This window comes from Eubalaena glacialis, chromosome 7, assembly GCF_028564815.1.
Source record: "Eubalaena glacialis isolate mEubGla1 chromosome 7, mEubGla1.1.hap2.+ XY, whole genome shotgun sequence".
In the NCBI taxonomy this organism is placed as follows: Eukaryota; Metazoa; Chordata; class Mammalia; order Artiodactyla; family Balaenidae; genus Eubalaena; species Eubalaena glacialis.
In genome coordinates, this window is record NC_083722.1 from 34,907,821 (window position 1) to 34,923,227 (window position 15,407).

At 49.9% G+C, this 15,407-nt stretch overlaps 1 protein-coding gene across 1 annotated transcript in view; it reads left to right on the forward strand.

The window, feature by feature from the left end:
- The window catches only part of LRFN2 (leucine rich repeat and fibronectin type III domain containing 2), a 176,450-nt gene that overhangs the window by 130,469 nt on the left and 30,574 nt on the right, over nt 1–15,407 (forward strand). Inside the window, exon 2 of the mRNA XM_061195087.1 lies at nt 9,168–10,592. Within this exon, the coding sequence (XP_061051070.1) occupies nt 9,193–10,592 (1,400 nt within the window). The 5' untranslated portion in view covers nt 9,168–9,192. The remainder of the gene's footprint in view (nt 1–9,167; nt 10,593–15,407) is intronic.

Here is a 15,407-nt window from a genome sequence, read left to right on the forward strand (position 1 = left end):
ACACGGCCCCGCCCTCAGGAGGCCCCGGTCTGAGGGGAGACGCGGCCCCGCCCTCGGGAAGCCCCGGTCTGAGGGGAGACGCGGCCCCGCCCTCGGGGAGCCCCGGTCTGAGGGGAGACGCGGCCCCGTCCTCGGGGAGCCCCGGTCTGAGGGGAGAGACGGCCCCGTCCTCGGGGAGCCCCGGTCTGGGGGAGACGCGGCCCCGCCCTCGGGGAGCCCCCGGTCTGAGGGGAGACGCGGCCCCGCCCTCGGGGAGGCCCCGGTCTGAGGGGAGACGCGGCCCCGCCCTCGGGGAGCCCCGGTCTGAGGGGAGACGCGGCCCCGCCCTCGGGGAGCCCCGGTCTGCTGAGGGAGATCCAGCCCCTACCTCTGTTGACCTTCAAGTCTGATATCCTGGTCAGATGTTAACACATAATTAATTTCTCTAGCTGGACTAAACTTCAGCGCTATCCAGCCATTGCCTAGCCTGTAGCCTGGTTGGCTTGAAGAAGAAAAGCCAATTTTAATTTTAGCCTGAGCCAAACATAATGAGGAGAGTAAATCACAGAGTGAACATTCCCCAGCCGAGTGGAAATGAGTTTTGGATTTTCTGCCGCTTTGAATTACCCACCCCCCTTCTCCCTTCCTCACCGGGGTCCTAGAGGGGACCACACGCTCTGCTTGCTCCCTTGAGCGTGGGGACCAGAGAGGGGCCAGGGGTGCTTGGTGGCGGGTGCTGTGTGGTTTAGAGCAGGCGAAGATGAAAGCGCTAAAATGGCGAAGACGGGGTCCTTGGCTGTGAATCTGCTGGGGAAGACTCTGGGAGAGGCAGAAAGGACCAGAAAGGCCGAGTCCAGTGCAGACGCCTCCCTGTGTATCCACACTCTCCGCATTCCACCTCTGAGGTAAGAAGGCGGTGGTCTACCCAGCCGCCCAGAGCTGGAGCCTCGCCTGCTTGAGGCTTCAGGTGATAGAATCTAAAAGAAGCTTGGAACGGGGCTTATTGCAGAGAAAAGTCTTGAAAGTCATGACCGAATCGAAGCAGAAATCTCTGTGTGTGAAAGCTGAGCCCTCACACGCTCACAGCTGAGGGCTGGCGTGGAGGCCGATGGGCGGAAAGAGGCCGGAAGGCCGGGGCCTGAACCGATGCTGAGAGCTGCCAGCCCCGCAGGCCGTCCGTGTCCCCTAAGCAGGGACAGATCACAGGCGACCATGGAGATTAACGCACTTGCAGTTGACAACACAGCCACAGCGTTTGTTCCCATCAAAGCTGAGCAAATCAGCTTGCCTCCCCTCCCTCACACACCCTCCACGCACAGGCAGCCCCGTGCGCAGCCAGGCCCTCCTTCCCCCACACAGCCCGCCAGTCACCACACCCGCGGGTCCCCCAGTCACCGCCTCCATCTGTGCGGCGCCCCCTCGCTCACCCACGAAGGCGCCTCCGGGCACACTCAGTCAGGTCGCCTGCCCCCTCGCACACACACCCTCCACTCGTGCTCCACGCCCATCCGTACACGGGCCTGCCTCATTCACACGCGAACGCTCATCTGGCTCACACGTATCTCAAGACAGAAGAGGGCTAGTGTTCCACAGCCCTGGTTGTGAATACATTGGGTAGAAGCCACTTTCCATTCAACTCTCAATACCTATCATTAGTGTGGGAACTAAGGTCTCTTGCCTTCAATAAGCGGCCTGTTTGTGTCAGTCATTGACGAGAATGTGCGTGGCTTTCCGATCATGTTTGATTCCCACGTATCTGACGTTTCCACAATGGCCCAGGCTCAGCGGGTACCTTATAGCATGAGAGTTGTACAGAAGTGTGCCCTGGGCTGGATTCCCCAGAAGTGGACTTGAAACAAGGACTTGAGTGTAAGTGGCTTATTTGGCCCGTGATCGCAGGACCTCCAGGAAGAGGAAGAGGGGTGGGAGGTGACGTGGGGGGGGGGGGAAGGCAGCCAGTAACAGGGTGTGTTAGAAGCAGGTGCCTGCGAAGGGCCACTGCGGCTCAGTCTCACTGGGGACCCGTAGGAGACTGTGCACAGCATGCTTCGGAATCGTTCCACCCAACCGGCGAGGAAGCTGAGGTCTTTATCTTCCACCCCCCTTACTAGCCTTGGTTGGGGGCCTGTTCTCCAGGGCATGAATGCGCCAGCCTGGCTGGCCTGCCCCAGACGGGGGCGAGCACACTCCTGCAGTAAGAGGGCGTGTACAGGGTCGAAGGTGCCAAGGTGTACGGCTATTCCTGCTGGAGCTCTCATTCATTCATTCGGTCATTCATTCATTCATTCTCTCCTCAAACATGTCCCTGGTGCCTGCTCTGTGCCAAGTCCTGGGCTTGCTACTGGGGATTCAGAGCTGAACAAAATACAGTCCCTGCCAAGAAGGAGTTCCCAGATGAATAGGGTAGAAAACAGGGAAACACATAATTACACTGCAACACAATCAAAGCTATTGTGGATGCGTTAACACGGAGGCATCGTGCTGTCACTGAGAGCAGACAGGAAGCAGTTCTGAGCTTAATAACTTACTTAGGATAACAACTGCTTACCTTGCACAATAGAAGTTTAAACAGAGCCTAAGTGGGCTCATTCTGCCCTTGGATGTTTTAGACTTCGTTTCCCTTTTCTTTCCTGTTAACCTCTGCTATCTAAGACCAGCCTTTTCAGCTAGTTTATGAAGAAGTCCCAGGATTTGGGACGTGGCCTCTGTCTCCCCGGCTTTGCCTGGGGACGGCACAGGGAATGTTTTTGCCCATCCTGTGTGGGTGTCTTTCTGCAGCCACGGAGCTAGGACCTTCCAAGGGCAGGCTTTCTGGCTTTCTCTGTCTCTGTCTCTCGGTCTCTCTCTCCTTCTCTCCCTCTCCCTTCAAACTAGAAGCTGTGACTCCAACATCAACATAGAAGCTGCCTGTGGTCAAAAGCTATGCCTCCCCCCCATCAGACTGGGAGCTCTCTGAGGTCAGGAGCTATCTCCCTCTCCAACACAGTCATTGAACTTGCCCCCATCCCCTCTTTCTCGAGATTCTAGAAGGATTCCTGTGCAAAGCAGCATCAGGGAGGGGGATGGAGAAAATCAGTTCTCTGATGCTAACTCATTTCTCTTACCCTTAGAAGAGGCCCCAGACTGTTACTTCCTAAGGGCCTGAGAGGTGGAGGTGCTGGCGATGGGGCAAGGATAGGGGCTGGAAGCCTGAAACTGGAACCACGCACCGGGCGGGAGGCAGGGTCGCCACCTGACAACTCCTAGATCAGAGAAGCAGCCCCTTCAGGAAACCCATGTCTGGAAATCAAGTTTCCTTTTCCGGTCCCCTGGCTCCCGTGCAGGTCCCTTCAGGGCTCGCCTTGAGTGGTGCGATTTATGGGGAGCAGCAAGTACTCTGAGAGGGCAAGTCTGGAAAGAAGACGCAGGCGGCTGCCTCTCCTGGCAGATAAGAACCCCTCCCCCTCTTATTAATTCACACTTTCCTGTCGGCCCGGAGCACCCTGGAGGGGCCATTTCTTTTTACCTGAAGCAGAGACAGGCATCTTACTTGATTTACAGGCTCCAGGGGCGGGTGGCTCCTCGGCTGGTTGCTAAGGTATCTTTTAAATGGAAATCAGGGTGGAGAGATATCACATATATCCTGCCAGCCATCTGCTAAATGTTGCCTCTTCTGTCTGGAACAGCTCGAGGTGGTTCTGGCAGGAAGGCAGGGCCAGGGGCTGGGGGAAGGGCGAGGAAAGTCTGTGGTCTCCACATCAAGTGAAGGAACAGGAACTTTCCTTTTGTGCTGCCATGTCTGCCGTGTCCCTTAGTTTTCCCCTTTCTGTCCTCATCGTTCTTTTTTTCCTTTGGTTTTAAATATAAAATCCCATCTGGAGATTCTGATTACAAACCACCAGCCTAGTTCCACAACTCTATATTCATTGCCAGTATATTTAATTGTGTGCGTGCGTGAGTGTGTATGTGTGTGACTCACTACCATCGGGCCTGACAGGTGGGTCTTTCTGAGCCAATTAGGCCTCAGCTTCTGAGAACACCAGCAGCGTTCCTTCCAGGCCCATCCCCAAGCAGGAAACACAAGTGCCCAAATTTAGTTGAACAGCTGGGTTGTCACAGGTTACTAAGCAATCTCATGGTAGAGGCAGCCGGTTTCTATGTACACCAGGCACATGGAAGCCTCTAGAGGGGCCTCTTCTACTCTCAGGGCGGCCTGGAGTCAGACTATCCTGAGTTCAAATCATGATTCTTCTCAGGGGAGATGGGAGAGTTTGGGCAGGTCCAAGTCTCTTTGAACCTCACTTCCTGGTGGTTAAGACAGGGGTAGCAATACTCAGGCCATGAGGTACGGTAGATCAGGTTGCTCACTGCACAAGGCTGTTCAGCTAAGGACTCCAGACGCCCAGTGGGGACATCTCTTTCCAATTACACCAGAGCATCTTAATGGACTAGTGGCAGCACTCGCCTTGCAGAGTTGTTGTGAAAACCGCGTCCAGAAACCTAGGGAGGAAGGGAGGAGAACTGTTCCTACCCTGGGTAAACCCCCAGAGACATGCTGATTCTCCCAGGCACTGCAGGGCCAGGGGAGACTGTTTCTCTTCCTCTCCAGCTCATCGCCTGGTCTCTCTGGCAACTTCCCTGACTTGCCCCTCCCCTCCCCCCCAGTCCTAGCTCATAGACATTCTGAGCAGACAAGCTCTTGCTCCTTTGCGGATGGATTCCTCCCATGAAGGCTGATTCTGACATTTGATACCAGCATCCATTTCATAGCCTCGCTTCTGATCCCCACGCACCTCTCTCAGCTTTGGCCCCTCCTGCCTGCTTTCATCTGCTTCTTTGTTCCTGATACCAGCCTTCTACTCCTAATCCGCCACCTCTCCGTGGTCCCCTCCACCACCTACACCATTCCGAGATGCTTAGAGGGACCTGGGTTGCTCCTTCTAGCATTTGTTCAAATCTCCGCTCAAAAGAGAGATCCTCCCCACCCCCCCAGGTGTGCACTAGTTGCCTGTCATCTACCCCGTTCCCCTCACCTCCCTCCCAACTTGGGGTTTAAGCTGCTTTTTGTTGGCTATAAGAGTAATAAGTGACGGTTCTCAGAATACAATTTTAATTAAGATTCAATAGTCACTTCTCTGTCAGTAAGCTCCCATGCTGATTACTTAAAAAATATTTACCCAGCTCTATTATGTCACAGATTTGAATTCATCAGATGTTTGTTAATCCTCAACAAACTCTTTTTTTAAATGTGGTTTGTTTAGCATAATTTACAGGGGCAAAACTGTTTGAAACCATGGGCCCCATGCAGGGTGTGCATCCCAAAGTGTCCGGATCGTTCCTGCTTGCTGCCACTGCTGACACTCTCTGCCGGAGGGCAGGCGACAGAGGCAGGGATGGAAAGGCCCAAGGATGCCGTAGGACAGGGCAGTCATTCCATATCGCACTGATGCCGCCCATGCTGGTCAGCCTTCCAGGACACAGGGCAGGGTCAGAGAGGGAGGAGAAAGAGGATCTGGAGGGACAGTGGAAGATACCCCCACAGGCCACCAACAGCCTCGGCTCTGGACTCAGATGCACTTGACAATGATTATTACCATTTCCTGTGTGTGCAGCGATGGGAAGATGTTGGAAAGTGCTGCTGAGCCTTAGAAACTGCGGTGTTTACTGACAAGAGCTCATGAGGAGGATGCCCTTCTCAAGGGGCCAGAGGCTTTCAGAACCCTACCCCCCCCCATAAACATACACATGCACATAGACACAGGCACGCGTGCACACAGCCACCTCCAGCTTAACTAGCAAGGGACCTCCTTGGGGGTGGCTATCCCTGTGTCCCCAGTGGGTGTAGGAGATACCACTCACCTCTCCTTGAGCAGATGAAATGGCCAGAGACCTCTGACCTCCCTGACTCTATGACCACCATGAGCCATATGCTTGAAAGCACACGGATGGCTGGCGGAAGATACTTCTGAAGCTTCTGCGTGACCAGGCCACTCCATGAAGATGGTTTTCTCAGCTGATTAGCCAAGTGAGCCCTGGACAGAGCTGATACAGAACTCAGAACCTCAGTGACAATGCCAGAAGCTCCCTTGGCTCAGCACCATATTTTATTCATTCACTCATTCGATACTGATAGGGCACTTACTACAAGTCGGCTGTGGTACTGGGTGCTGGGATACAGTGATGGGTGGACAGGGTAGATAAATTCCCTGCCTTGTGGAGTTTCCAGTCTAGGGAGACAGATGTGTAAGTGATTAAGGAATTGTATAAGTGTGGTGAGCAATATGTAGGACAAGTATAGGGTGCTAAGGGGCCCATAGCAGGAAGGTCTGTTTTGGTCTAGGTTTTGGAGAGGCTTCCTGGAACAGGTGCCATTTAAGCTGAGCCTGGAGGTGCACTAGGAGCTTGGTCAGGCAGGAGTGGAGGCGGGGGAGAAGCCGGGAAGAGAGCAGGGCTTGGAGGAAGTCCCGGAGGAAGATCAAGCCTGGCAATTATAAGTGAGAGAGGTTGAGCATAGTCGAAGCAAGAAGAACAAAGGAAGAAAGAGTCGTGAGAAAGAAGTGGAGAAATGGGCAGAACCAGCTCTTGCAAAGACTTGTCCTTGTGCTAAACATAAGAAGAGGGTCAAGGCAGATGGAAAAGATTCCTGTTTGCTTTATCAGGACCCAGCTAAGTATGGACCTAAAAGGCCATGCATTTGGGCATGGAGAAGGTGGCACAAAAGCTTCCACATGTAGACACCTCTGGGATGGATGTGCCTGGTGGGACCTGGGTCAGGGCAGGCTGGTACCCCTCAAGGAGAAGATAGGCGAGAGCAGGGACTGGATGGGTGGGCTTTTGCTCATGGGAGCTCAGAGCAGAGCTGCATGGAAGTAGGCACGTTGACAAAGGCTTTTAATGAGGGTGACCATAATGAAGAAGATGTAAAGAAAAGAAAATCCTCTGGAACAGAGGTAAGCAAACTTTTTCTATAAAGGGCAAGACAGCAAATATTTTAGGCTTTTGCTGGCCACATTCTGTCTGCTGCAACTACTTACTTCCACCATTGTAGCGTGAAAAAAGACATAGACCATATGCAAACATGAGCATGGCCCTGTTCTAATAAAACTTTATTTACAAATACAGGTGGCAGGCTGGATTTGGCCCTTGGGCTACAGTTAGCTAACACCTGCTCTAACAGTGCTGTCCATTGTGGAAGCCCATAGTCACATAAGGCTATTGAGCACTTGAAAAGTGCTCTAAGTGTTAAATACACTTGGATTTTGAAGACTTAGTACAAATAAAAGAATGTTGAACATCTCCTTCATAATTGTTTGTATTGATTACATGTTGAAATACTATTTTGGATATAGTGGGTTAAGTAAAATACATGATCAAAATTGATTTCACTTGTTTCTTTTCACTTTTTTAATATGGCCTTGTAATTTAATATGTAATTTAAAATTATATTCGTGGCTCGTATTATGTTTCTATTGGACAGTGCTGTTAGGAATAACACTCACTACAGATAAAATGCAGAGTAAATCTCACCCTGAAGGGTTTCAGGTGGTAGATTTACCCTTAAAGAGACACAATGATGGAACTCAAATCTCCACAATAAAGTCATATCTGATTGGAATAGGTTTTTAAATTTACTATGTATCTTTTTTTTTATCAGCTAGTTGTTTTGTCTGCATCTGTGCTCCTTAAACTGGGAGCAATAGAGCTCTACTTCCTCAAGGCATTAATAGTTGTTGTGCAAAAAAATAGGAGTATATTTAGCTTAAAAAAAGGAGCAATGCAGAATTAAACATTAATTCAAATTTCTTTACTGCCACAGAATTTCTCAACCCTTCTACGAACTTGCTAGTGCATAGAGAGCTTTTGCAAGGGTGAGCAAGAGTGGGCTGTGCTTCCCAATTCAGTGGCCTTAGGAGCCTTCCTTGCAGAACCCTAATTAGCACTCCTAGAAGGCAAATCGAGAGCTGTTGGTCTGCGTGATGCTACACAGCCAGTGTGCAATGATTTTCCAAAGGTCCAACTCAGTTGATGTTCTTAGTACTACATAAATAGAGCCACATGGAATAATGATGAAACTGTAAGATTTGGAGATTCAAAGACCTGATCCAAAGCCCTGTTCCCTCCTTCCCTGGACAGTCATTCTCACAAAAGCACCTACTATGTGACAGGCAGTGCTATAGGCCTTTTATTCAGTGGTGAATAAAAACAAGCCCCAACTGTTTGGGGCTTTTTTGCCAGTGCAGAAGACAAACAATAACAAGACACGTAGGTGAAGCATACAGTAACTTAGATAGTGATCAATTCCAAGGCGAAAATGCAGAGCAAGGAAGAGGGATGTGCACAGAGGGTAGGGCCTTGGTGAGAAGGTGACTTTTGCATAAGGACCTGAAGGAGGCTCTTAGGCCATGGACAAGTCCTCATCTATATACACAGATAAGCCCTTCCCTGTGAAGGGTGTTCCTGAAGCCCAGATGTGGTGATGTATATGAAGGTCCAGGCAGGGGACCCAGCACATACTAAGTGCTCAGAAGAAGTCCATGCCTTGGCTTCCCATCCCACCCCCTTCTTCACCTCCCTGAACTCCCAGAGATTCACCCACTATGTGGATTCTCCATGGTGAAGAACTTACCCAAAGCCAGTTCGCCACTAACCCTGGCATCTCCCAGCGACAACTTTCTCCTTGTCCATGTTCTTGTCCTTAGGGAATGCTGGTCCAATTTGATTTCATGCTGAGCCTAATCCAATTAAGGAGGCAAAACCGCTTCAAAATACAGACATAAAACACTTTTCAAATCCAATGATTATTAGATGAACCACTGGTATGGAATTATCCATCCATGCATCCATCCAACAAATATTTATTGAGCATCTACTATGTTCCAGGCACTGTGCTAGATGTGCAGGTTATAGCAATTAACAAAATAGACAAAAGTACCTGCCCTCATGGAACTGACATTCTAGTGAGGGAGACAGAAAATATTCCATAAACATAATTAATAAGTAATTAAATAGTCTGTTCCAAGGTGATAAGAGCTAAGGAGAAAGGAAAAAGTAGAAATGTATTGGAGGGACTGGTTGAAGAGATTACACCTGCGTGAGCAGATGCTACTCTACTGCTCCCCAAGGCAGGGGGTGGGTGTGAGGGAGGAAGCTCTGGGCCAGGGCTTTAGGAAGTCGCCTCCTGACCCTGACCTTGTGTCCCTCCCTTCCAGGCGCCGCGGCCTGAGTGACCGGACCATGGAGACCCTGCTTGGTGGCCTGCTGGCGTTTGGCATGGCGTTTGCCGTGGTCGATGCCTGCCCCAAGTACTGTGTCTGCCAGAACCTGTCTGAGTCACTGGGGACCCTGTGCCCCTCCAAGGGGCTGCTCTTCGTACCCCCTGACATCGACCGGCGGACGGTGGAGCTGCGTCTGGGCGGCAACTTTATCATCCACATCGGCCGCCAGGACTTCGCCAACATGACGGGGCTGGTGGACCTGACACTGTCCAGGAACACCATCAGCCACATCCAGCCCTTCTCCTTCCTAGACCTCGAGAGCCTGCGCTCCCTGCACCTCGACAGCAACCGGCTGCCCAGCCTCGGGGAGGACACCCTGCGGGGCCTGGTCAACCTGCAGCACCTCATTGTGAACAACAACCAGCTGGGAGGCATCGCAGACGAGGCCTTCGAGGACTTCCTGCTGACGCTGGAGGATCTGGACCTCTCCTACAACAACCTCCACGGCCTGCCCTGGGGCTCCGTGCGGCGCATGGTCAACCTGCACCAGCTGAGCCTGGACCACAACCTGCTGGACCACATCACCGAGGGCACCTTCGCCGACCTGCAGAAACTGGCCCGCCTGGACCTCACCTCCAACCGGCTGCAGAAGCTGCCCCCGGACCCCATCTTCGCCCACTCCCAGGCCTCTGCCCTGACGGCCACGCCCTTCGCTCCACCCCTGTCCTTTAGTTTTGGGGGAAACCCACTGCACTGTAACTGCGAGCTTCTCTGGCTGCGGAGGCTCGAGCGGGACGATGACCTGGAGACTTGTGGCTCCCCGGGGGGCCTCAAGGGCCGTTACTTCTGGCACGTGCGCGAGGAGGAGTTTGTGTGCGAACCGCCTCTCATCACCCAGCACACGCACAAGCTGCTGGTCCTGGAGGGCCAGGCGGCCACACTCAAGTGCAAGGCCATCGGGGACCCCAGCCCCCTCATCCACTGGGTGGCCCCCGATGACCGCCTGGTGGGGAACTCCTCCAGGACTGCCGTGTATGACAACGGCACCCTGGACATCCTCATCACCACGTCTCAGGACAGCGGCGCCTTCACCTGCATCGCTGCCAACGCCGCCGGGGAGGCCACGGCCACAGTGGAGGTCTCCATTGTCCAGCTGCCACACCTCAGCAATAGCACCAGCCGCATGGTGTCCCCCAAGTCCCGCCTCTCGGACATCACTGGCTCCAGCAAGACCAGCCGGGGAGGTGGAGGTAGTGGGGGCGGGGAGCCTCCCAAAAGCCCCCCGGAACAGGCTGTGCTGGTGTCCGATGTGACCACCACCTCGGCCCTGGTCAAGTGGTCGGTCAGCAAGTCCGCCCCCCGGGTGAAGATGTACCAGCTGCAGTACAACTGCTCCGACGATGAGGTACTGATTTACAGGTGAGCCCAGGACTGCGGCAACACAGGGAGGTGTCTGGCTGGGTCAGGAGGAAATGATGGGGAGGGTTTTGAGCTGTTCCCACCTATGCCCCACCTCCCCAGAGGTGTCTGTGGGATTCTGGGGACAAACTGCACCATTTGTGCAGGTGAGAGGAAGTAGAATGAACATTACCTACAAGTTTAAGGAGAGGGGACCCCACATGGGCAGCCCAGAGAGATGTGTATGTCGGAGGACCGTACCTCCCAGGGCCGTGACTGTGGTAGGTGGTCTCGTGGCTGTGAGCCTCAGAACTTTCTGTTTTGAGCCTCAGATGGAGGGCACACAATAACAATGATCAGAACTCTTGGCCAAAGAATCTGACTCCTCCAAGGAGGGATGAATCTGACCTTCACCTGGACTTGTAGGCAGTCACGGTTAAGGTCAGGAGGTGTAAAATTCAGATTATCACTCTGCCACTTGCTAGTCATTTAATTCTCTTGCCCTGCCTCAGTTGTCCTCATCTATAAAATGGGGATAATCTGCACCTGACTTGGTCAGCAGGTAATTGAACTCAACTCAAACTGGCTGAAAAAAAGAAAAAGGGAGAGGTAATGTGTTGGCTCATGTAATTGAAAACTCGGGGACCTGCCTCAGGTAGATCAAAGGCCCCACAAACATCCTGCATTCTCAGTTTCTTAGCTTCCCTAAGTTTCATTTTTCTTTTGGTTTGGCTTCACCCTCAGACAGCCTCTTTCCTCTGGGCAGCCCTAGAAGGAGAAGAGCGTCCATGTCCCAGTTGGTCCCGCAGAAGCCCTGGATGAGCTCTGATTAACCAGAGCAGGTCATGTGAGCCTACTGAATATTAGAGGTGGGGTCATCCTGCCCACCTGTCCTGACCACTCTGGGTGTCAGTCTCCTCATCTGGAAATGGAGACATTGATGTTCATCTCCTTCTGTGATAATCAAAGGGCCATTTCCTAGGCTGATAGAAAGGGAGATTAAGACTGAAAAGCTGCAACAGAATTGCCTAAATTTTTCGGAGGGAGGGAGGCGCCCACAGATGATGGGTCCAGGCCGAAGGGTCGGGGGCTGGTCACAGGTGTGTTTCCTTCTTGGCCAGCCTCAGCTTGTGTTAAACATGACAGACATGGCCTAGAATCTTACAGCTCAAGGAATGCATGGTTTCTTTTGAAATCCTGTGTGTTTTATTGTATGCATTTAAAATGATTATTCTGAGAGGGGATCCCATATACTTCGCCAGACAGCTGAAGCGTCCATGGTACAAGAGAGGTCAAGAACCTTGATCTGTCAATGAGGTTTCTTCCAGCTCTGACTTTCTCAGTTGATGAATCAGTCTCTGGATGGGAAGGCATGGGGAAAGGAAGGCATTTATTCACCAAACGGAGTCCATGAGATGGAGGGTGGGTGCCCCATGGAAGCAGCTGGAGCCAAGGAACCTCCCTTACCTGGCGTCATATGTGCGGCTTGTCTGGAGAGCAGCTTCATTCTCAGGATGTAGAGAAAACAGCATTAGAACTTAACTGAAGTATATGCATGTCATATATATATATATGAAATTAAACAATATATGTTATGTATTCATATATATATGAAATTAAACAATCTGCATATATATTTTTCCTACTTATAAAAGTAATAGTCTTTGTAGAAAATTTGGAACATAAACAAAATGATAAAGAGAGAGAAGAAAATGACCTGTAATCCCACCACTCAAAATTAACCAGGAGCATTTATTTGGCCTCTAAGTTTTTTTTTTTTTTTTTTTTTAATTAATTTATTTATTTATATTTATTTTTGGCTGTGTTGGGTCTTCGTTTCTGTGCAAGAGCTTTCTCTAGTTGCGGCAAGCTGGGGCCACTCTTCATCGCGGTGCGCGGGCCTCTCACTGTCGCGGCCTCTCCTGTTGCGGAGCACAGGCTCCAGACGCGCAGACTCAGTAGTTGTGGCTCACGGGCGCAGTTGCTCCACGGCATGTGGGATCTTCCCAGACCAGGGCTCGAACCTGTGTCCCCTGCGTTGGCAGGCAGATTCTCAACCACTGCGCCACCAGGGAAGCCCCGGCCTCTAAGTTTTATTTCAGTTCAAAACAATACTTACGATCAATCTAGTGTGTCCTTTTGTTTCTTAATTCTTTCCACTCAGCATTGTAGCTTGCTTAGATCCCATGGTATTAAAATACTTTTCATTTGGCTATACCGTAATTTATTTAATCAGTCTTCTATTGTTGGACATTTAGGTTGTTTCCATTTTTCAGTATTAAAAGTAATGCAGCAAAGAAAAAAAAGTAATGCAGCAATGGATATATCTTTGTACATAAATACATTTGTGCAACTTCAGTGATTTCCTTAGCATATTTTCTTAGGGGTTGAATTACTGGTTTCACGGGGAAATTATAACCTTTATACATTGCATATAAACATTTATTTATCCTCTCACCAGTGGAGGGTGACAGTGCCCATTTTGACCGCACCCTTGCCAATTATAGAATATATAATTTCTTTCATTTTTGCCAATCTCATAGGTGAAAAATGGACCTTGTTTTAATTTGCATTTCTTTGATACCTTGTGAGGTTGACCTTTTGAAAATAAGTATATTTCTTCACTTGTGAATTTATTATATGGTTTTGACTTTGATATAAAGTGTAAAGGCAAAAAGCTACCAGCTCTGAGGCTTGCAAAGGCACAGGATGAAGGGACATGCAGTTTGTGAGGGGGAGATACTGGCATCAAGGTGGCAGGAAGCCAAGGTTGCCAAGATGGCACCCCTCCCTGGGGGTCTCAGAAACCCTCCGAGGGCCACGGGAGGGGTCGGAGGTATGCTTCTGAAGTCACTCAAAGCTGAATTCAAAGTGCTTTTATTTGGTGATTGAGATCCTGGAGACACTAGCTTTATAGATAGAAATATAGGCACACCTCAGAGATATTTTGGGTTGGGTTCCAGATCACGGCAATAAAGTGAATATTGCAATAAAGCGAGCCACATGAATTTTTTTGGTTTCCCAGTGCATATAAAAGTTATGCTTACACTATACTGTAGTCTATTAAGTGTACAACAGCATTATGTCTAAAAAAAGTACAAACTTTAATTAAAAAATATTTTATTGCTAAAAAATGCCAACCATCATCTGAGCATTCAGTGGGTCATAGTAGTAATGTCAAAGATCACTGATCACAGACACCATAACAAATATAATAATAATGAAAATGTTTGAAATTTTGCGAGAATTACCAAAATGTGACACAGAGATATGAAGTGAGCAAATGCTGTTAGAAAAATATCCCCTATAGAATTCCTCAATGCAGCGTTGCCCCAAATCTTCAATTTGTAAAAAACAATATTTGCAAAGTGCAATAAAGCAACGTGCAATAAAATGAAGTAAATGGAAACATCAGAAATCTTAGGGAAAAAATGCAGATTTCCCCTTATTGTGGTCTTGAAGATTAGAAGAGAAGCAGCATGGAAAGCTCTCCAAACAGTGCAGGCACGTAATAGTAAGTGTTCAAGGAATACAAATTATTATTATTATTGTTATTAGCAATAGTGATGGTTGTAGTAACAGTAATGGTGAGAATTGAGACCATTATCTTGTCTGCCATCCTGGGCGAGCAACGGGAAGAGTATGGTTAGATATGCAATTCAGTCTTTAAGAAGTTAGATTTCCAAAATATAGAGAAAAAGGACAGCATGAGTCTGTAGCCAGATAATAGTAACAGCAATCACCAGACAACATTATTGCCAGCTTACTGTGGGTTTCAAGGTAGCTTTCCAAGAAGTAAATATCTCATTTAAATCTCCTGGACATATCAAGAAATATAAAAGACCAAGAGAATTAAAACTCTCCCAAGGTTGTGCAGCCAGAACGAGGCAGGACTGATCTGAACACAGGCCTCTGGTTTCAGTGCCTAGACTTAGCCACCACGGCTGTGCTGCCCTCACCCTAACAGTGAAGCTGGCTGTTAGGACAAATGGGAGGCTCCAAGAAGGATACAGTGGATTTTTAGAAAGCAAATTGTCCCCATAAGAAAGAAGAGACACCAGTGGGCTGCACAGTGGCTCTGTGACACGCTCGGCCTTCAACAGGGATGTGTACAAAAGAGGGGCAGAAAGGCTTCTATCCAAAGATGAATATTAAAGAGGAGCACACACTGTACAGAGGGCAGGGCTTTTAATCTATGTTCATAGCAGGAAGGACAAATGTGCTGGTTAGGAAGGAGGCTGCAGGGAGACTAGACAAGAGCCACAGGCAAAGCCACACAGTTTCCAATTGGCCTCCACCTTCCCCGGCAAGAACAGGGCCAGCAATAATGGTACACATCTGCGCTGAGAGCTTACTTGAACCGGGCACTATTCTGAGGGCTCTATGTGTACTAACTCACTGAGTTTTCTCAAAACCCCAGGAGGTGAGAACTATTGTTATTCCACTTCCCATATAAGAAACTTGCCCAAGGTGTTACATGGAAAGTAGCAGAGACAGAACTGGAATCCAGGCAACATGGGAAGGGCAAGACCAATACTCAAGGAGGAAACCAAGGCCAACAGAGACACATCACACGTACCCCAAGGGTCACATCCCAGGACTAGAGGACACTAGCTGAGTTTCCCAAGCCCATGGGGGTGGGCCTGAGACAACATGGACAGAAAGAGAAGTGCCCAAAATGGGAAAAGGGTGGATAGTCTGCTTTTGAAGACTAGACCCCATAAAGCATAGGATGCTAGGCTGGGCAGAATTGCTTAACAGATGGCTATAAGCCCTTGGCAAAGAATGCTGATTGCCAGGACCCAGCATGGGTTCCCAGGGGACAAATCCTGCCCA